Source organism: Gavia stellata, chromosome 7 (genome assembly GCF_030936135.1).
Source record: "Gavia stellata isolate bGavSte3 chromosome 7, bGavSte3.hap2, whole genome shotgun sequence".
NCBI classification, from domain to species: domain Eukaryota; kingdom Metazoa; phylum Chordata; class Aves; order Gaviiformes; family Gaviidae; genus Gavia; species Gavia stellata.
In genome coordinates, this window is record NC_082600.1 from 44,834,402 (window position 1) to 44,856,274 (window position 21,873).

Sequence of the window (21,873 nt, forward strand, 5' to 3'; positions counted from 1 at the left end):
GTCTTTACTCATCCTTGTTTATTTATTAGAAAATCCCTACAGGTCTAGGTTTTTAAAATGAAGCATTAGTTACATGGAATACGTGCCCTCAAAGTCCAGAAGTTGCTGGGTATGCTGCAGAGGTGGATTGGGGCCAGCAGTGACCCAGTGACCTCTTGCAGGAGATGCTGGTATGGCTGTGAGACACTAGCAGGGCAGCAGCAATCATGATCCAACCTTCTCAACATAGTTAGCAGGATAGAGTCCAACTTGGCCAGTGAGAAGTCGGCCCTTGCACCAGCCCTGCTCATCTTCCTCACTGATCTTCATTAGTTCTTCACCTAAAAGCAGAAACAGTCATTAGGAAACAGCCTTGGGAAAGGTAGCATGGCATTTTTCCCCACCTCAGAAGAGCTGATAAAAGCAAGACCTATTTGTCTCAATCACCACACTTTTGTCCCCTTATCACACTCCATATCATACTGCACAGTTACTGTTACAAAGCCAGAGTTACTGATCTCTTCAGGATCTATGCTCAATACCATCCCCTAGGCCAAGGAACTTGGAGACAGACCTTCACTTCTGCTGTTCAACGTCAGAAATATTTTTGTGCCCTGTATTTCTGCCTGCTTTCCTCCTCCCAGAGGAACGTGCTTACAAGCAAGAGGTATCAGAAGGATCTCAGATTTCTTAGTGGCTCCTCTGTAGCAGGTAGGAAGGAAATGTAAGAGGCTGCTAAGCTCTGGGTGTTAGGACCCAAAATGACTATTCCATGATGGTTTGGCCAGCAAGGCATGGAATCAACTCATTTTTCAGACTATGACCAGGAAAGGCTTTTAACCTTCCCACATCTACTTTGGGAAAGGTCCCCTTCTCCACCAGTAGAAGGTCATACTTCTGCCAGAGAGGGAGGTCTGACTGCATCAATAGGCACATCCCACATTGGCAGAGGCTCAGAAAGTCATCTGCTGTTAAGCTTAAGCACTACTGGTGCATGCTGCTCAGAGCAGATTCAGAAAGAGGATGACCGAAGCTAACCAGTCATGCCACAGTACATCTGCTGGGTGGAAAAAGAGAGCAAAGAGTCAAGTTCTAGGGCACCCAATTGCAAGATATTTTAAAGCAACAGGTTAGTGTTAGGAAGTTTACTAGTAACACTGCGGCATAGATACTGGCCTCAGGCACAAGCCCCTGCTACTGAAGGACTTCAGTGCCTTTTTAAAACAGGTGTATTTTGGAGAGGTATAGCACAGGGATACCACGTAAGACTCAAAACAAGCAAGATTAGAGACACTCTTAAGATCCAGATGTCCTCTTGGAGTTGGAGAAGATGGCACATGCAAACTAAATTTAACTGAAGGAAGAAAAGGGGAAGGGTCTGTTTGCTCCAGCATTCTTGCTCACTCAATCCACTGCTGTGAGCCAGGATCTCCACTCTCAAGATACCCATTTTGAGCAACAGTTTGCTGTTTTTTGCCAGTTGAACTCTGCCTTCAGTAGTGCCTATCAATCAGCTGAGCTTTCTCCCAAAACATCTATCTTCCAGTTCCTTCAAAGGAGAATCCAGACCACGTATATAATTTTTATATCAATGGCACAAGGGAGAAGCATTTAATAAAGTCTCAAGATACAAAGCAGAATAAATGCCTTAAGAGGAGGCAGGAAAGATCAGTTTTACCACTTGGGGTCTGCTCTCCCTACATTGTGACCAAGGTGGCCTAGGCAGTCTCCTTTTATGTGGTCTCACTGTCTCTTAGTCTAGAACAGGTTGGACTGCCCAGTGTATCATCCACCTCAGATGAGCTGGCAATGGGTCGGGCCAGGGAAAGAGGTATCAGTTTTCAAGGGGACATCCAGTTCTTAGAGTGTTTCAATCATTCAGTCAGCCCGAATGAGGACAGCAAAAGGTTAGTAAGAGATTAGTGCTTCTGTACCTGCTTTAAAGCTCAGCTCATCAGCCTCCTGTCCTGTGTAATCATACAGCGCTCGTACCCGTACACCTGGTACCTTTATGTCCTCCTCGTGCCCGTTGGCATCCAGGCACTTCTTGGGAGTGTCCTCATCTGACCACTCCGAAACGTCTTCCTTCCCTCCGCTTTGTATGTGGAAGGAGAGAGGGGACAAGATGGTTGTTAGTAGACTCATCTCTCACCCACCTCCTCCTGAATCGTGCACTGCCCTGACTACTCTGAGACTGCTATGCTATAGAACAAGGTGCAAGAGGCCCAACAACCAAGTGAGGGTGAACAGGGAGGAGAAATCCCAGGAGATACTAGATTTGGTCAAAAGTATCCAAGCATTAGAGCCCTGAGGGCCAGGAGGGTAACTCATTCTCAAAGTATTTTCACACATGCACACTGTTCATGACCTCATCCTACTCTAGCACACCTTCTCACACAAGGCAGGCAAGTCCTAACTGGAGAGCCCAGCTGTGTCCAGAGCTATTCCAGCCAAGAATAAGATATACAGGAAAAGCCATGTCTCCCATCCCAAAGAAACATGTCTGGAATGCCATTTTCCAAGTCAGGAACAACAGCAGAGGCAAAGAACAGCAGAGGACAGGCACCTGAAACCCAAAAACCCCTGAAGAGGCTATGGTCCATACTAACTTCACATGGGCAGGTACCCTCAGGCTGTCATAAGAGAGGCTGTTCTGCTCCTCTTGGTAGGAAAACCTGTAGATTGGCAAATAGGGCCTCTGAATCCATTAGACTGAAATATAGTAGTGGCCCTGAGACATCTCTATATCCCCATTCTTTTCTGCCCCGTTCACTTAGGCCAGAGTTCCCCTTTTAAAGCAGGATGGCTACTGGAACTGTACGACATGAGTGTCTTCAGCCTCTCCCTATTCTCCAGCATGCTTCCTGGCAAGGGAAGCAGCTATACCCAGACTTGTCAGGTAGCACTCAGCACCATGCCAGGGAAAAAAAGTAATGATCTGATGCCTGCATTTAGGAAACAGGACAGCTAACTGGCAAAGCTGCCAGTTCCCAACTCTCCTCACCCTGTCGGGGAGGAAGAAGAATTGGGGAAATGCATGCCAGAATCTCACACAGCATTAGTCTGACTGGGACAGATCTCATCACTAGAAGGATCTTTGCAAGGAAGGCACCTTGTAAGGCAGTACATACTAGACAAAAAGAAAAAAAAAAAAAAAAAGCAGCTACCCAAACCCCCCTTTCTACCCTGTCTTTTCCAGAGTGGCATGGGCAAGACACAGGAAGTTAAGGAAGAGATCACTCCTATCAATCCAACTCTTTCATGACCCTAGGCAGGACCGTACTTCTCCTAACCTGATGCATCCCAGACTTCAGCCCGTACCTTTGCCTCGTCTGCAGAGGGGTCTGTGAGACAACACCATCCCGTGTAGGCAAAATGCTGGTCAGCGTGACATCATCAGCCATCTTGCCACTCTTCTCCTTCTTGGTGATTGGCCGCTGTGTTTCAAGGGACCATTCCTGCTCAGGGAAAAGAAATAACACCATCAAGCCACTCAGATACAAAAGCTCTGTGCATCTTTTCTGACCAATACAGAAGGACGGAACACCAGGTCATACTTCAGTTGTGGCTAGGCTGGTCAGCCAAATGATCTTGCTGGCACAGCAGGCTCGCTCCTGTCGAGTCCCAAGGTTCAACAGGAGGGGCTGTGAGAAAATTTTAACAGGAACTTGTCCCAAGGCCCTGAGCACCAACTCCTGTTCTTTGACCTTGCAGCTAGATGGCTGGAGTATTTGCAGTTTGGCAGGGTTGCACGCGTCCCTTTGGGCACCAAAGAGCTTGCAACACAACAGTAATTTCAGAGGAGCCAAACATCCTGAGCCTTCTGAGCAATGACATGGTCTTTCCAACATAAGACTAGCAATCCACCCATTTCAGTAAAGCAGCTAAATGTCTGGAAATAGTAATACTACACTTTAGAATGCTACATTACCTCAAACTGAGGCCAGTTCATCGCCATGCCTGGTCCATGAGTGTTGCGCCACCACTTCAGGTCCTCCTGGTTATCCGCAGCCATGATGACTTGGTAGAGATCTCTATACAATGCATGAAAGCTATGACCAGGAACAGACAGAACCATGAGTAACCAAGTCCCTCCGCAGTTTCCCAAAAGCCAAGTAGGAAGGCAGAGCGTAACCTCATGCACAATTACACAGCATCCAAAGTCCCACAGGATTAAGGACGCTAGAGCAGCACCTGTTCAGCCCTAGGAAAACAGAGCCACCCTTACAGAAAAGTCAGCCTGGCAAACGGACAGGCTTGTTTGGTGTGGCAGTGGCTAACATCTGCCAGCTCTCAGCACAGCTCATCAAATGAGCATTAGAAGAGCCTAGCACATTCTTGCACACAGACAGGGACGTGGCTCAGATTTGTTGCCTCCACCTTAAAGTACAGGAGCACAAAAGATTTTTGACTGCACCTATTTCCCCCATGTAACCCCTACTTAAGGGCAACTTGTGGGCTTACGGTTATCATTATCTCACAAAAGGTCTCTCTACCCAGGACAGGATGGGTGTTATAGCTATAAATACTAGAAGGCAACAGAGCTGCATTCCTCAGACTGGGATTACATATAGCAACATGGAGGCATTTCATAGGATAGAAACACACCCACAGGACAGCAGTGGAAGACAAAGGGTTCAGAGGCAGAAGGAATCCTCCCTGGGGAGCCTGGCACTGCCCAAGATCGGAGACACCAGCACTGGTCAGTCTACAGGGACTAAATGCCAGTTCTCAGACACGCTTGGAAGGGGAAGGAGTGAGACCTGCCTGATGCAAGCAGGCAGCTCCCTTTCAGACACCAGAATTGGCACCCCTCACCAGAGCCCAGGACACCCCAGGCTGGCAGACCTGCCTCCTGTGTCAGGGCTGGTACCTTTCACTGGTGGAGAGGTTGAGATGCTGGTGCAGATTCAGGAACATCTCCTTAAAGAAACACAATCGCTTGCGCTCTGATTCCTGACAGCCCTCAAACACTTGCTCCATGTCCTCCATGTAGCGGGGATTGTAACGATTCAGCTCTTCCAGCATCTTCTCATATTGATCCTTGCACTGTATCAACCCAGGAGGACAGCAATGGTGAGATGTGTTGCCTTGATGTCAAACCAGTGACACTCCCCCTGCTCTGGCTTGGGACTGACAAGGTTTTTTTCCCCCTGCACTACTGAACAAATACACCCCAGAAAGAAGAAATCCCACAGCTAGTATCCCAGTCCATTGCTCTCCTAATATTCTTGCAAGTTCCTTGTTCCTCCTTGCCACCCTCTTCCATAGAGGGCTTTCCATACTTTCACTCTTGTGGGCAAGCAAACCAGCCACTTTGATAGCCAAGTCTTGAGCTCTGCAGCTCCCACCCCCCCCTGCACCAAATCCCCTGCTTTTTTCTTTTTTTATATTTACTTATAAATTAGATCCTACCCAACACCAAAGATAGAGAGACCTTAGTCTTAGTTACTGATGTCTCTCACCAAAACCTCAGACAATGGGGTCTCACACCTCCTTACAGACTTCAGCAGGAGCCATTTCACTGAGTGACATTACAACCAGTGCTTTTTCCTCAAGAGCAGCATCCTTGTGACCCACACCCATACAACACACACGCACCTTCTCAGCCTCCTGAGTACACTTCTCTACACGCTCCTGCAACTTGCGCAGCTGTTCCTGAGAGACAGATGAGTCTGCCTTGGCATGGTTCTCCCTTGTATGGGCTGTTTTCTCCTCCTTCCGGGCTGCATGATAGTTTTTCTTAGAAGTCTCCACCTGTAGGAGGAGGATGCAGAGGAAGCCATGATCCTGATCACATAGATCCCCCATTACTCAGAGAGGGCACATTAACATTTGTTACTGTCAGCAGCAATAGTTTCAGGACAACCTAATAGGAATGCCAATTTAGCATTTAGTAAGCCATGCTCCAAAGGGAAGAGGTACCTCCAAATGATCTCTTTTTCAGTGCTCACCTGCCATGCAGGAATACAGAGCCTGTTACACAAGTCTTCCCACATGGGAAGGAAGCTACAAACCCACCAAGAACAAGAGACCATCAAGACATCCCTCCCGCTCTGGCATTCTCTGTTACTCTGGCAAAACCCAGTTTGTTTGCCCAGTGGCTCTCACAGTCAGGCAGCCAGCTCGACTGCTCTTATTCCCTCCTTCCCCATTCACACTTCACTCACATCTTTCATCTTCTTCACCCAGGGTTTCTGGGCCTTGCGGAACCCATCCTCTGCCTCCTTTGTCTCCTTGAAGCCTCCAATCATCTGCTTGTGGTAGGCATCCTTCTGCCAGGCCTTGATCTTATCTGAGTCTTCGCCAGCCAGGTGGTTCCGGACAGCTAAGTGAATTTCACTCAGTTTGTCTGCAGCTGTCAGGAAGGCATGCCAGGCTTTCTCCAGAGTACCATACTGTGGACCTGCAGGAACAAGCACCAGAGGGGCTCTTACACCTCCTGCCCACAGAAGGGAATGCGGATTCTCTTCCTCCTACACACATCTGTAAGTTTGAAGTCACTTCCTTAACTCTCCCCCATCACACAAGTCAGCATTGACTGATCTCCACAGAGTCCCAACAGGCAGCATCTAGACTGGCTGTTACAGCTGACTGAGATGGGCATTTCTTTAGGTCAGCCTTAGCTCTCCCAGATGGTGCCTGCTAGGAGAAGATTTGTATAGAAAATGCTCTTCACAGATCTGGCCTGAGCTTCAGGACAGATAGCAACACTAGTTCATGACTGAGGCTAAGCTTCTGCTTCACAGACCAGTAGGTCCTTTGGGGCATCTGTCCCACTGTTTCCCATTACTTTGTGAGACACTATCAGTTTGAGCCCACTGGCACTAAATCACAGCATTAGTAGGTATTCTCTGACTGGAGGAGAAGGAGGAGAGACAGCCAAGCCATCCTTAAAAGGAGAGACCTGTGGCTTGATGTAAGACTTGGGCTGCCCAAGGATTTGCCAAACTAAAAAAAAGATAATTTTTTTGTAACCGAACACCTGACAATGCAGAGAACATCTCTCCAAGTGAGTTGGAGGACTGGCTACAAAAAACACACACACACAAAAAAGACACCCTGGAGAAGGGAAGCCAGTCCCAAGGAAACAGCATCACCTCACTAAGAGACAGCACTCAACGAAGAGAGTGCAATAATTGCATCGTGTTCCCAGTCCAACCTGCCAACTTTACCTTTCTCCACATTGGTCCTCCACTTACGGGACCACTCTGTTAGCTGCTGGGCATAGTTCTTCTCTATCTTGGCTCGCTCCTGGAAGCAGGAGATTAAGTCATTGCAGAGGCGGTACCCATCATCCACACGCTTCACTGTCCGTCTGTAGTTTCCAGCCTGAAATTACACACAACATCATCATTTATACTGTACTGACTTCCATGTTCCTTCAGAACAGACAGCAGCAGGTCAATCATTGCACGGGGAGGGAGCACAGGCCCTTCTGAAGCCAGCAGCTGGGCTCAGACCCTCCTCTGGCACTCTCTCAGGCAGGCACAGCAGTAGGGGGAAGAAGCTGAGATGCTTTGCTTGCCTCTCTTACAGCTCAGATCAGTGTCAGCTGAACAAGGAACTTTCATTCCACAGCATCTGTGAAGGAAAGGGTCACCTCCTCCCTGCAGTAACACACAGCATGTTACTGAACCTCCCCACAGTTCCTCCCTTCCACTCCCCAAGAGCAACATGTCACCCAGGAACCTGAAACTCAACCCCCTAATTCCACAGGTGGGAGGTAAGAAGACATTCCTACCTCCCTCACACTCCAATTATCTTTCCTTACCTCCCAGAAACTGCCCCCAGGAGCCTCCCCGCCAGCATCATCTTCTGATGACATCACCCCCGTTTTCTTGCAGCAGAGAATTTTTGCAGATTTCAGTTAAGCTGAGAAGAGAGAGAAGTGATTTCTAACACAGCCCTGGCTGAGCCTTTGCAGAGAGCACAGTTCTCCATGACTCTTGGAGCTGGAGGAGCCCAACTCTTGCCCTGCAGGCACCTCCAGCAGCAGATGGCTAGATCCAGCAGAGATGCCCAGGACTGAACCTGCCTCCTCCCTCCCTGTGGACAGAAGGCCTCCTTGGCAGGCCTGTAGCACATTTGGAAAGGATGTTGTAGCAGACAATCTTGCCAAACCTCAGCTGTACAGATACTGGAGATGCTAGTGAATCCAACACCCTTCAGCAGCACCAGACATCTCTGCAGAGATTCCTTTCTTAACCAAGGCCCTCAAGAGGGTAGGCAAAAGCTACAGAAACCAAGGTAGCTAAAGCTATTTAAAATCTGCCTTGAAAGACTTTAAATAAGTCTTCTGTCAATGGACATGACTCCAGCTTCCCAGTATGACTCAGGATTACAACAACTGACTGGAGAAAACAAGGCTGAGCAGTCAGCAGGCAGGCATGTCTTGAATGGGGAGGAACCCTATAAGCTGCCCACCAGCTGAGCTGGACTTGAGCAGAACTACAGAAACACAACTGGGGCATACCCAGCCAAATAGCACTGCAGCACACATGCCAGTTACCCAGCAGCACTGCTTCCCTAGAAACATCCCTGTAGAGCTGGTGTTTTCCTTACACTCAACTCTCTCACTGCATTAGGCTCAAAATCTAGGCTAGAAGGTAAAAAGTGCATCTCATCCTTTGTTGTCTCAGAACTTTTGCCCCAGAACTTTTGCCCATTCCCCTGTGCTAGTCTGTGCTGCCAGTTTGTGCCTGACATGGTGTGACACTGTGAATTCCCTGGGGAGAGGTTCAGGGTTGCTCTTGTGCAGGAATGAGAGAGGGAATAATGGAAAAAGGCCCAAGCCCAATCACTCACACACAAACCCACTTGATTCTAGGCAAGTCTGGGTTAATGCAGCGTAGATGTCCTTTGCTGCCACTTCTCCTCTTGCACATTCCTAGTTATAAAAAGCTTCCATCACACCCCAGAGAGGTATCTGCTTATTTTGCCAGCCCACAGAGCACACAGCAGAGATGAAGAAGATCAGGTCAAGAGTCCACATCTCCCACCTCCTGCAAATCCTTCTCAGTAGCATGAGCCACACCATGAAGCACCCCAACACAGACTGCAGGAATTCTTCTGGGAACAGTTTGGCTCTGTTTGCCCAGTCTCCTCCCATGGAGAGTGTCAGGAGTACATTAATGCTGTTCCTCTGGGTTTCTCCAGAAGGCTGAAAGTGCTGAATTCCAGTCACAGAAGCAAGTTATTAAATGGGACATGACACTCAGGTGCACGAACCTTGAAACCTGAAGAACACCTCCACCCGTGCCACCAGTTGTCCCTGCCCTCCCTCCCCACCATTCATCAGCAGGCTGCAAACCTATCTTCTGTGCCTCCAGGGCACGCAGCTCTGCTCTTGTCCCCAGTAACTACATACCCGAAAGCTGAAAGTGAGATGCCACAGGGGAGCAGCGGACAGCCGGCAAGTACGTTCCGAGTTCTTCAAACTCCGTGAAAAAGACTGCAGGAGACAAAGGTGGGCACAGTTAGACACTGCCACTCCTTTGCGGGGATGCTGCCTGTTCTGATGCATCGCAATCCCAGGGGTGTCCCCTTCTGCCAGCTACTAGGAGGGGCACCCTCTGATACAGCAGCTGCACCCACTGTGCCTCCTGAGATGCCACATTCCAGCACGTAGGAGAGATGCCAAATCCTTGTGTCACAAGATCTAGCCCCAGAGAGAGTTAAAATAGAAACATTGGGGCGGCATGACAGCACTGTACGGGAAAGGTAGCATCACAACAGCTGAGCAAAGGGAACAGCTCGTGGCCAGAAAGGCCTAAAATAAGCACGCTCCCCAGGCACCATACGTGGGGCCTGGTCCCCTTCTCACTGTACAGTGTCCCATTTAGCAAACCCCGCTGCCTCCATGCACTGCTGCCCGCACTTTTACACATAGCTGGCTTTAGGAGAAGAAGGGAAGGACACACACGTGCACTTCTTCCAGTCCCTTTTTACTAAAAATGAGGAGGATTTATATACAGACAAAGGACTTCACAACTCTACATCAAAAAAAACAAAAACAAAAAGTAATTACAAGAGTGCATATTCTGGTTTAAAGGCCTGCATTCCTTTTAGTAGCAGAGCACCTAGCACTGCCCTGGTAGGATGTGGCCCTCTACTAGCAGAGGTTTTTTTGACCGTTAGTTCTGTAAGCTGTCCCCATCACATTCTCAGAAATACTTTATTTTGCATTATGGTATAGGTAACTGTCATCAACTTTCCACAGAGGAAAGGGAAGTAAAAGGCCTGCAGAGGCCAAGGGAAGCGAGGACAGAAAGAGGCATTTTTCTTTACCTCACATTCACTTCCCTGAAGATTTACTTCAATGTCAAAAGTCTATTTATTTAAAAAACAGACAAGTAAAAAAACCTTCCGCTCAGTCATCAATATCCACTTGGTTGAGGCTGGAAGGTTAGGGCAACTGAGAGTTAATACAGCTGAGAGCAGAAACTGCAAAAGCTGGGAGGAAGTGGGATTTTTAGCCAGACATTAAGACAATTTTGGAGGAGAGAAAGAAGGTAGGAAAAGAGGAGGAAGGAAAGAAAAAGCAGACTGGGTTATTGCAAACAGACTCAGGACCTTTGGTGAGGAAGGGGTGAGGGGGAAGAGTTGGGACACTTTTGCATGATCCACGTCACTGGTTAAAAAGTTACAGCTCATCATAAACCTAAGACCTGCCAGTGGTCCCCAGTAAAACCAGACTACACATTCCTGAAATCACTAAAAAATAAGAAAACTTCATCATGAGTAGTTACGTAAAGTATACTTAAATCTGCCCCAGACCCTTCCTTTCTTTCTCCTGATGAAGACATAGATCAATTAGATATGACACATGAAGGTCATATCACTTTTTCCATCCCACACCCCCATCCCCACTTTATCAGGAAGCAATGAATCACAAACATGCCTTCCATCTCTGGTTTCCAATTCAGGCTGACTACACAGTGCTAGAATTTGGGGGTAAATGTGGAAAGCTATTGTGTGTCAGAGGGTGCTTGTTTGTTTGAGGGACAGTCAAGCAAAAACCAAAAAACCCCTGAATCCATTCTTTCTGCAGTTTCCACATTAGAATTTGAGCCATACCTACTTATTTTCTCAGGAGTTACAAACCCAAATAACTGGATTTACTATCACTAATATCAACAGGCTCTGAAACATAATAGTAGCTGTTCTGGATCAGACTAAGGGTTCTCATAGCCTCTGTAGACAGCAGCCAAAAGTAGATACCTTCCCTCGCTTTGAGAGCAGAGCAGAGCAAGCATACAGGATGCCTCCCTGCACGCTCTCCAAGCCTCTAACCATTTGTTGACAGGAACTTCCTGAGCTGAATGTGGCATCTATGAATTTAGTAACACTCAATGGACTTCTTTTCCATTAATTTCTCCAACCTGTTTTTGAACCCACATGAGCTTTCAGCATCCACAACATCATGTGGTAAAGTATCCCACAGCTTAAGGCTATACTGTAGTCATCAGCACAGTAGCTAGGTGGGAGAATACAATAAAGCAGTATAATATTTCTACAGGCTCATCTCCATGACTTGAGTAGCAGCCAGTTGATTACATATTTCCATAGCAGTTGTATACGTTATAGAAGTCCAGAAAAATCTAGCCTGGTAGAAGCAAAAAGGTCAAAGAACAAGGAGGATCCTTTTCTGCCAGGCTTTTTCTGGACTTTACATGTTCCATGAGCCCATGTCAGTCAGCAGATCAAATTGGATCTGCATGCAGACATAGGGAAGGTACTTGGTACTGCACACAGGGGCTGAAGAACAGCTGCTGCTGTCATCCTGAGCCCTAGAAGAGCAAACAGATTGCCACTCCACCCCCTCATGCCTAGTTATTCCCAAAACATCTCATGTGTTGTGAGCCACCAAGAGATTGAGACCAGGGGAAGCCGAAGTTTGCCAGGAAAAGCAAATATATGAGTTATATATGCCAAAGCCTGGAGGTTGTTTTTACAGCAAAGTAGACAGACCTTGTAGACAGCCTGATATAGCAAGAGCCACCACATGATTCAGGAGGGCTGGCAGAGCCTGTACAGTATGAACAATATAGCTGGAGTTATATTGAGTCAACCAGTTATACGTGGGTCAGCACCACATACAAGACTCTGATGCTGCTGCCACCTCTGCTAAGAAGAGGCTACCTAGCAAATCATATTTGCAGGGCAAAGGAATGTTTATCCCTACCTTCCTGCCTTTCTCTTTCAGCTACCACAGCCAAGAGCTACTTGAGACCTCACTGCAGCTCCTGAAAGACAAGCTCTCTGAAGAAGGAGGGACAGAGTGACTATGTCTCTATTCACTTCACACCTCCGCAAGACTACGGATGAGGGCATCACAAACACCACTACAATGAGCAACATCAGGTAGACAAATTGAACCATGCAAATGGGATTTCTGCACAGCTACAACCCTTTCTGCTAGTAGTGCTAAAAAAGGTACTCCCCTCCTTCCCCCAAATACCTGCTTTCACTTCTGACCAACATAGTTATTAGGCCACACCTGCTATCAACTCCCTATTAAGTTATCAAAAAATGGCTTTTGGTCTTTAGCTGCAGAAAGGTAGAATGGTTTGTGACTGCCTCACTGGTACTGAGCTCCACTCAGGGAAATGCCAGAGGGCTTGCCACAGCAGAGCTGTTTCCACCTTTAACCATGTTGTTAATCTCACCCCTGCTCCAATCAGTCACAAATCTCAGACCACAGGTCCCTGCCCTCAGCCCAAGGCGTCAGGCTAAAAACTTCCCTTTCAAAACACATGTGAATCTGGCAACCCACTACAAGGTATGTCTTTTTGTTTTATGTTTGCACAACATGAGTACAACAGGGTCCTGATCCACCAATAAAACTTCTAGACACAATAGTAATAATCACTCTTCACCTCAGAAACCTTTCCCTAAGGCAGGTAAACCACAGAGATCCTCTTCCCTCTACACCACAGTCCAACACTCCCAGCCTCCAAATGCCCAAGGCATCGCTTCTGTGCGTTGCTCGACTGCCTCCTGAGACTCCTTGTGAGCAATTTTTCTCTCAGTTTGCCAAGAACAAGCCTCTGAACTCTACAAATGCTCAGAGGGCTGGTGCATACAGCCCTGCAGGAATTTATCCACAGAAACAGAGCTTGCATACTGTGCCAGACAAGGCCTTCTGCCCAACTCCTCTCCCCTTTCCCAAGTGCAAGAGAAAGTGCTGGATGCAGACACGTGTAGGAACAAGTTGAGTTATATTTATCTAGCAATATTAACTGGGGCTTTGGTGGAGGCACATTTTTATTGTGGACCAATTTCTACATAGGTGCTAAAGTCAAGCCAAGCAAGGTTTTTTAATCAGGAATGGGCTGCTACTGACTGATTTCCACCTCAAGGCAACACCACCACAAGGCAGCAATGTGTGATTTCTGTGACCAATTTGTTTAATTCCCAAAGAGTCATTTTTCCTGTACAGCAGGCAGTGGTGAATGTATTGTTTTCACTCCAGGGCACTTCTTGGGTAGGTTGCAGATAAACATTTCAATCTGATCAATCCAAATACACAAAAGTATGACAGCCCCCCCCTTACAGAACAACAGATGTGAAAACCCTTTATTTTTCTTTCTGTTAACTTGTTGTTAGAATGGAACTAGAGAGCGGGAGCCAGGAGGTTCCACATGACTCCAGCAGTGTAATGAACTGGATTGGTGCTGGTACAGCAGCGCTAGGAAGGTCCCTGATGGAGAGAATGAAATGGGGCATGGGACAGGGTGTCCTTTCCAGCCTCACCATCTCTGGAGGTGCACATCCCATAGCTCTGAACCAGTGACTGTAATCATGCTCAGTAACATGCTCTTCACTGCTATTATATAGGAGGACTGATATTTACAGGTGTACTCACCTTTCTGAAGGGGGACCAGTTCTTCTCTACAGCTAGAGAGGATGCCAAGTAACATGAAGATCCTCCAAAACTTCCCTTAGAGATATTTATCTTACTGCTGTGGTCACACCCTTGGTAAAGTCACCTGACTGGGAAAGGGACTAAGAGCCAGTGTTTCCCAGCCGCTCCCTAAGGACTGAAGCCTGCCAGGGCCGCCCAATGCAGTTTCGAGCAAGATTTCGGCTGATCTCTCTAGCCAGGGAGAGGTCAGGGAGACATCAGGCCAAACAGTAACTACATACAAAGGTCACTTCAGCTACGTGCAAGCCTGTAACAGAAGCCTGTCTCTCAGACAATGATTCTCTAGAGATCATGTGGCTGTCCACCAGCAAAAGTCTCCATAATTATACCAAAGCACTAAAACACAGACAAGATCCTGTTCCACTTAAGGGGCTGACCTCCTGAGTCTACATACTGCTTTATTACTCTCTTATTTCAGACCACAGCTTCTTCATACCAGTCTTCTCCACATTTAGACCACGCTAACGCACTGAAGGCATCCCCCTATGCATTACCCCAAGTTTTCAAAACGTTCATTCAGAATTAAATACTTTCCACATTTATTAGCTATTCCCTGTCAGGTTCTCAGAGGCCGAGCCTACAGGACAAGCTTCTACCAACACATCGCTGCTGATCTAAAAGTTAGGATTCCTGACTGACATAGCTTTAGCAGGCAGAAATTGTTTCACCAAGAAAAGGAAAAATTCTGCTTTCTTTTCCAATATGACGTAGGAGGTCTTCAGTATTACAGGAACACAGATCTATCCTAGTTAACACCAGAATATGAGACAATGTTAAAGAAGGAATGTATTGGGCTATCAAGGTCTGTGTTAGTTTTTCCCCAGTTGTTCTTCCTACGAAAAATTTGTTTATAATTTAAAATATCCACACAGTTAAAGGAGGGAGGAAATCAGTGCTGGTCCAGGAGGTACCATACTCTGACAGGACAACAGGCCATGTTCATGTGGTATGTTCAAGACAGTTGCTGGAATAATCTTGACATGCATGCTTTGTCTATGTATTTAGCAGGCAGCTACAAATAGGAGCAGAGGATAGCTTAATAAAGAGAGACACACATCCAAGCTACCAGGAACAGCACTGCACTAGCCTACCTTCTTAGCCCTGTGAATAGCATAGCTCCTGTTCCACACATTCGTCAGCATGCACACTTCCCAGTTCTCACACTTCCTGCCTTACCCCTCTCTCAGAGGGACAAGGTTTTAACCCATGCAGATGTTGAGAACCTGTAATCTCTACTTTCCCACTCCCTGAGCCTCCTCACTTGCTTGCTTCCATGCTGGGTACTTCCTACCCTGCTGCATCAGTCTCTGCAAATAAACACCAAGCTTGCCAGCAAATACATGTAATCAGCACTTCTTTTAATCAGAAGGAACCCCAAACAACTGGAAGCTATTTCTTCCTAAATCACTGATAAACGGTTGTTTAGAGCTCCAGCCAAAGCCATTATACCCCTTCCTCAGCAGTCCCAATCTGCAAAGAATGTGGACAGTTTTTCCAGGATTTGATCTACATTTCACCCGGTTATGTTTTTTTCCTGCACTCAGTAACCGGCAAGACAAGATCAACAGTCCACTCTGTAACACCTTTACTAAGTTATAGGCAACTGTAACTCATCACAATAGCAGGCTGAGCCAGTCCACGCACTTCCAACCAGGCTTCGAGTATAGTTCAGATCTTTACATGAACAGCAATGATCCAAACAGAACAAAATGCCCCAGCCTCATCCAACCCTGAGCAAAGAAGAGAGAAATAATGGGGTGGTGGTGATGGGGGGTGTTCCCTGTCGTTGGGGAAAGAAAAAAAAACACTAAAACCCCCACAAACTCCTGCAAGTCCCTGTCAATGGAATATTCTCCTCCTGTGATTGAATCACCTTGCAACCCCCAGAGCACAGATCAAGTTTACTTGAATGCATTAAAAAGTCTTAAGGAAGCAGACTGCAATCAATGCAATCAAACAACCTTTAGAGGAGCCACAAGCCAGTTAGCTGCATTCTAACACTGAGCTTCTGGTGGTTTCTTGCTTCACTAGGCTGCACAATAGTCAGATGTCTCCAATCAGCCTTCTCTGCCCCCTCCTCCCATTTGGAAGTCACAGTGGGTTTTTTAACCCAGCTGCAGTTCTGCAACTTCTGGCTTCACTTTACCAATAATTGTCTTTTCCATTAGCTTTTTTTTTTGAGGAAGGGGAAATGGGAGATAGAGTTGGCAAGTATTTTGTCATTCAGACCAAGCGTGTGGCAATAGGATGGCCAATTAATTCAAAGTGCTGCATCTCTTTATCTCTGGTTGCATCAAAGAGGCTTCTGGTTTTACTTGGTAAAATTGATTTACTAAAACTGTTCATTATGTGAATACTTTCCTTCCAAATATTCATATAATGCAGACAAGAACCTGAAAGAAGATGATCATCAACGGGTTTCTGAAGTTCATCCAGTTCCCTGCACCATTCCGAGTCCCAAAAAGGCTGTAGAAAGGAGTACAAACAACTTTTTAAGTGAAAGCTGAGTAAGATAAGATTGAGTGCTAGGACATCTCTTATGGTAAAGGAGAAGAGCGAGTAAAGCATCACACCCTTTGTTTCTGTTCCACGTTGTGGTCAGTTCGTCCCCTTTGGTGACAAGGCTCTTTGTTCACCTTTTGTCACCTGAGCTAGGTTTACTCAACTGCTTCCTCGCAGGAAAACCTAAACAACATAAAGAACAACTGCAACTGTAAGGCAGACTTCAGTACCATATGAACTGGCATGACTATAGACCAGCTTTTACACAGAGTCATTTCACACAGTCTTTTATGGGACCAGGCATGTAAAAAGACAGCATCGTTTGCTCTGTGGGCTGGAGAGATCATTCAGTAACTTAGATTCCCTTCGTAGCATTGCCTGGTTCAAGAAGAGTTTGGCAGATTCAATCACTTCGTAGGTCCTCTGTTCCTAAAGATACTCATATGCCGTTCTGACTTACTTCCCAGAGATACACACAGATGACAAGGTTGAAGTAGGGCAGCCATTAGGAACTGGCCTGCACCGTGGAATTTCATACTTCACGCATTCTTCTTGAAGTTCATTATCCTGTATGTCATGGAGCAACTTTTATTTACTTTCATACTATCTGCACCAAATCTGCTCTTTGGTATCAGCAGTACCTCTTCAAATAGATTTTTGGATCTCAAGATGAAGAATGCGACTATTAATATAAATTACTTCATATCCCAGGTGTTACTCACAAGACTCCAGGAGAACACAAGCAAATGGGACAGTCAGCCCAAAGGGCACACATTACAGAATATCTTTTAACTGTTCAGCATCACTGGAATGTCATTTGCTTTCCCAGCCCACTGCCCAAAGCAATGATCTCAGTTTCTGATCCTCAGGACTCAACCTGACATGTCAGGAAAGAACACTGGGAAGCTTTTTAAAACCAGAAAGCACAAACAGAGCAATCCAGTGGGCTTTATTTCCCCCCCTAATGGCTTCCTGAACCAGCTCCTATCCCACAGCTCAAAACCCTAGGTTTTTTTGCTTGCACTGGGGAAGAAGCCTGCAGGAGTCAACAGCAGGCTTTCACACAGGTTTCCACAGGTCAATAGTCCTAGTACAAGAAAGAACTGGCTGAAAACACCAAGAAGCAAAAATAAGTATCTGGAATCATTCAAGAAGTGAAACATGCTGCATCTTCTCCCAATCCTCCCTGAAAGCGTCTTGCCCTTGTCAGAGACAGGCAGCAAGCCTACTTCAGAGCTCAACACAGCGGTGCTGCGGCTGATGGCTCAGCATGCACAAGAGCGGGAGAGGTTTGGCTCGGCAGCAGGGATACTGAGGGAGAGGAGAAAGTTACTGCCAACAGATAATCGTCTATAGACAACTGAAAAGACTGGGCATGTCCCCAACAGCCCAGGAGGCAACTACCATGTCTTCCTGCAAACAGAAGAGACACAGCTTGGGCAAGCTAATAGCATGGACAGGACTGAGGAGGCCGAAGACTTGCCAATGCTGGTAGTTGTGGGTTGCCTGCAGCAATTTTAACTCCTCTAGCCTGGAAACACTTACTGACAGGTCACGATAAACAGAGTCCTACCATAGTCGCCTACTAAGAGAGCATAAAATCCTATACAAGCCTAATGCCTCTGGATCCAGACCCCCGGTACCATGGAGATCTCTCACATCCCTCTTCAACAAACTACAATGCCCAGTGACAACCACTAGATTTAATGCACAAATTCTGACCATCGCAAGTCTGAAAGGCTCTTTCCCGTCGTGCCATTCACAGTGAGGAGAAACCACTGGAGGCTGAAATATGATTAGGATGCCAGTCACACATATTGCCTTATAGCAGTGCCCAGCTTCAGCCCATGTTTCAGCTTGAAGGAACATGAAACTATTGTACGAGTCACTGAAACAGAGCTGGATGATTACAGCAGAGGACACACCAGGCTCTTTGCATTGACATAACACTTTGTGCTGCTGGAAAAACTTGTGCCCAGACAGAGTGCATTTGGATGTTAAATTACAGTGGTCACTATGCCGCAAGGTAGCGGCAAAAAGCTACCTCTTGAACGGCTTCTTAACTGCTCCAAGGATGCACAGTTTTTTCTTATTCTTCAGAGAGCAAAATCCCCAATTCTGCCTGAAAACTTCCACATGCAGTAGTCACTGTTTTCTGTCCCCCCCCACTAAGGCCTCAGACTAAGATATTAAGGCTTTTTTTTTTAATCTATCTGACACAGTACCCTGTCATACAGTACCCTCTACACCCATCATGCCGAGTAACTAGCGATAAAATAGCTTGCCTGATCAGAAAAGTCTGTTTTATAAAGATAAGAGTCCCTCAAAGGGCTTAAACAGCTCTCCTATTGTTTAGGCATTTCCCCATGAACTCTCAAGAGCAGCCCAAATTCACACATCACTGATCAGCTGATGGCAAAAATAGAGGCAGTTTATTAATGCTCTCTGATCAAGAGCATAGCTTTTTCCACTCAGGCTACACGCAGATACTTTTAGCTTTTGAGGTCCCCAGTTCAATCCCTGGATGCCAGCCATGACACAGACCAAATAGTTCAAACAACAACTGAATAATCTCCAGCCCTCAAAATGGCCAGAATAAAGAATATAGAGTATTTGCCACGCTCAGTAATAATCATATGAGCTCCTAACAGAAGCTCACATTGCCCCTGCTGCGGTGACTAATGTGTTCTCACAGTTTTGTGTCTCCTAAGAAAAGTGGTCACACTACAAATATACCTGACTGTATTGTTGAATTAAATATATATATCCGTGTGTGTGTATATATATATACACATATTTATTTATATTTTTTTGAAACTCATGTTCCTCCAGGGAAAGCCCAGAAGATTCAGGCGAGCTCTTGTATAATCCACAATAACTTAAAATTACTAAAAGCACCAGTCATCGTCCTGTGAAGAAATGAATTTGGCTTCATAAGATTTTTCAGGCTTTTATGACTTAGTTACACACACAGTCTGCCAAGGACCTGTGGCATTTCGGCACAGTCCAGTCACACACAATCCTTATTCACGCACTGATGTTTGATAGTGGAGTTCCAGGTGGGCAGTTGTTCTCAGGCCTATACATAGCTGACACACTGAAGTTACTGCTTTTTACAGCCTGAGAAGGAAGACGGTCTTCACTTGAACAAGTGCAGGCAAGCCAGAGAAGCTCAAACTCACAGGTCAGAAGAAAAAAGAAAAAAAAAAAGCCAATAAAACAATACAATACAGCAGGGCCAGAATAGGGAAGGCAGCAAGCAGCTGATCCAGCTCGCACATTCATTCTGTTCCAAGCTGAACCCAAAGGACAATCTAGTAAACATTTTAGGGAACTTCTAGTAAAATACCATTAATAACACAAAACACTGTCAAAGCAGAACAGACTCTGTCTCACACAGAGCACATTGTGCACTTCACAGAAAGGTGAATCCTCGGCCGAAAGAATGTGCCCAATTACGCAACGCAAGGGGAGAAGCTCCACTTTGACTCCACCCAGAGACCAGCTCACACCTAGAGCAAGGAATATCTGGACCCTGTCATTTTAGCCCACACGCTACAGTTGTGCATTCTGCTCCCATTACACACCGAGAATGACTTGAGTCGTCGTAAGGCTTAGTGACTTCTTGGTGACGTTTGAATTCCAGGGTGGAGTGGGAGGCTCTGCTAGGGTTCTGTACTGCAATCAATTATCATCCTATCAGAAATTCCTTTGTGTGAATTAGGCTGGCGGTGGATTTGAGGGGGAGAGAGGCTCGTCACCAGTTCAGGAGGTGGGGAGCACCAGTTGGGTAAGGAGGGTTACAGAGTGAACGAAGAGGCCAGACTACTTCCTAGGGCCAGGAGCAGTGGCCGGAGGTGGTCAGCTAACCTCCCCCTCACCAGCAAGCTCTGAGCCTTCTGCAAGCCTGAAGAACTGAAGCAAGCAAAGAACACATAGCTGGCGCAGAAAGTGGTGAAACTGGTTAACACGTTTGGGCCACGCTAGCTTCATTTATCAATAGCTCTGCAGAGATCGTGGATCCCTCCTCCTGCACGCAGTGACAAATCATAGACTGTCTTCTCAAGCACTGGATGTTCAGGCCTGCTAATACCCTCCACCTTTATCAGCTTTTTCCTGCCCTGGGCCAGAGAGGACACGGTAACCCCAGCAGCCTGCCAGGGGCCAGGCAACACGGCTGCAGGCAGCACCCGTTGGCCTGCCCCACGCCCTGCTCTCCCCTCCCTGACACCAGGACTGCTGTCCGTGGCCAGAAGGGAGGAGGAGGATGGAGCAAGGCCAGGACTGTCCCGTTTGCCCTGCTCCTCACTCCGGCTGTCAGGAGCCCGGCTCACAGACCGACAACGCGGACCCCCCTGAGACAAGGGGGTGCGGCCCCCGAGCCGGGGCCCCAGCGAGGCCTCTTCCCCCAGGGGGTCCTGGGAAGCCGCTTCACCCCCCTCCGCCGCGGAGCTGCCAGCGCCCGCGGCTCCGGTTTCAGAGCGGGAAGCGGCTCAACACGGATCCGGCACAAAGGGGCCCCTGTCCCCGCCGCGGAGCGGAGGCGCTGGCTCCGGAGGGAGGGGGAGCCTCCGCAGCCCCCAGCGACGGGGCGGCGGCAGCAGGCCGGCTCCGGGGAGGCCGGCGGCGGGGCACCCGCTGAAGGTCAGGTTGGCGGCCGGGCCGCCAAGGGACGCGGAGCTCTCCCGGGAGCTTCCCCCCGCAGTTTCCCCCCGCCTCCTAAGAACAACCTGCCGGGGAGCGCAGACCCGCCGCCCCTCCCGGCCCCGCAGCACCGCCGCTCCCCCGCGCCTACCGGGGCTCCCCTCTCCGCTCCGCGCCGAGCCGCCTCCCGATCCCCTTCTGCCCACGGGCAGCGCCCGGCCGGGCACCGCCTCCCCCACCCGCCCCCTTTCCATGAGGAAACTTTTCCCTCGCAGCCGCCAGCGCTCCCCGAGCCGCGCTGCCCGCCGCGGGGAGGCGGCGGCGGCGGGACCGGGCCGGGCTCTGCCGCCAGGACCCCCGGCACCCCACGGGGAACAGGTCCGAAAGGCGTCGGGCCCGGGGGAGCGGAGCCCGCAGCCCCGGCAGAGGTGACCCCGCCGCTTACCTCGCAGGCGGCTCGGCTCGGCGCGGCGGGGCGCTCAGCGGGCAGCGGCCACCTGGGCTGGGAGAGGGCCGGGCCCTCCCCCTATTTCAGCCGCGGGACACGGGGGCTCCCGCCCCGCCTCCAGCAGCTCCCGGTGGGGCGGGCCCGGCCCGGGCGCTCGGGCACTCCGGTGGCGGCGGCGGGGAAGCTCCGGCGAGGCTCCCGCCCCCCTCCGCCGGGCTCTTGATCCAATTAACGGGCGGCCGCCGCCGCCGAGCGGGCTCTGCCCAGGCAGGTGGGGCCGGGGCCGGGGGGCTGGGGGGGCAGCGCCGGCTCCCGCCGGGGTTCCCCCTCCACGGGGAGGGCCTGGGGTCGGCCCTGAGGCGCGGGGCTT

At 48.4% G+C, this 21,873-nt stretch overlaps 1 protein-coding gene across 1 annotated transcript; it reads right to left on the reverse strand.

Moving 5' to 3' along the window:
* Positions 1 to 21,538, reverse strand: PACSIN3 (protein kinase C and casein kinase substrate in neurons 3). Its single transcript, XM_059819183.1, has 11 exons — positions 21,501 to 21,538; positions 9,350 to 9,433; positions 7,754 to 7,854; positions 7,155 to 7,311; positions 6,150 to 6,385; positions 5,581 to 5,736; positions 4,853 to 5,028; positions 3,911 to 4,031; positions 3,301 to 3,437; positions 1,914 to 2,074; positions 1 to 320 (listed from the first exon to the last, which is right to left on the reverse strand). The coding sequence occupies exons 3-11, from the start codon at positions 7,805 to 7,807 to the stop codon at positions 205 to 207; spliced, it is 1,314 nt and encodes a 437-aa protein (XP_059675166.1). The 5' UTR covers positions 7,808 to 7,854; positions 9,350 to 9,433; positions 21,501 to 21,538; the 3' UTR covers positions 1 to 204.
* Positions 21,539 to 21,873: the final 335 nt, after the last annotated feature.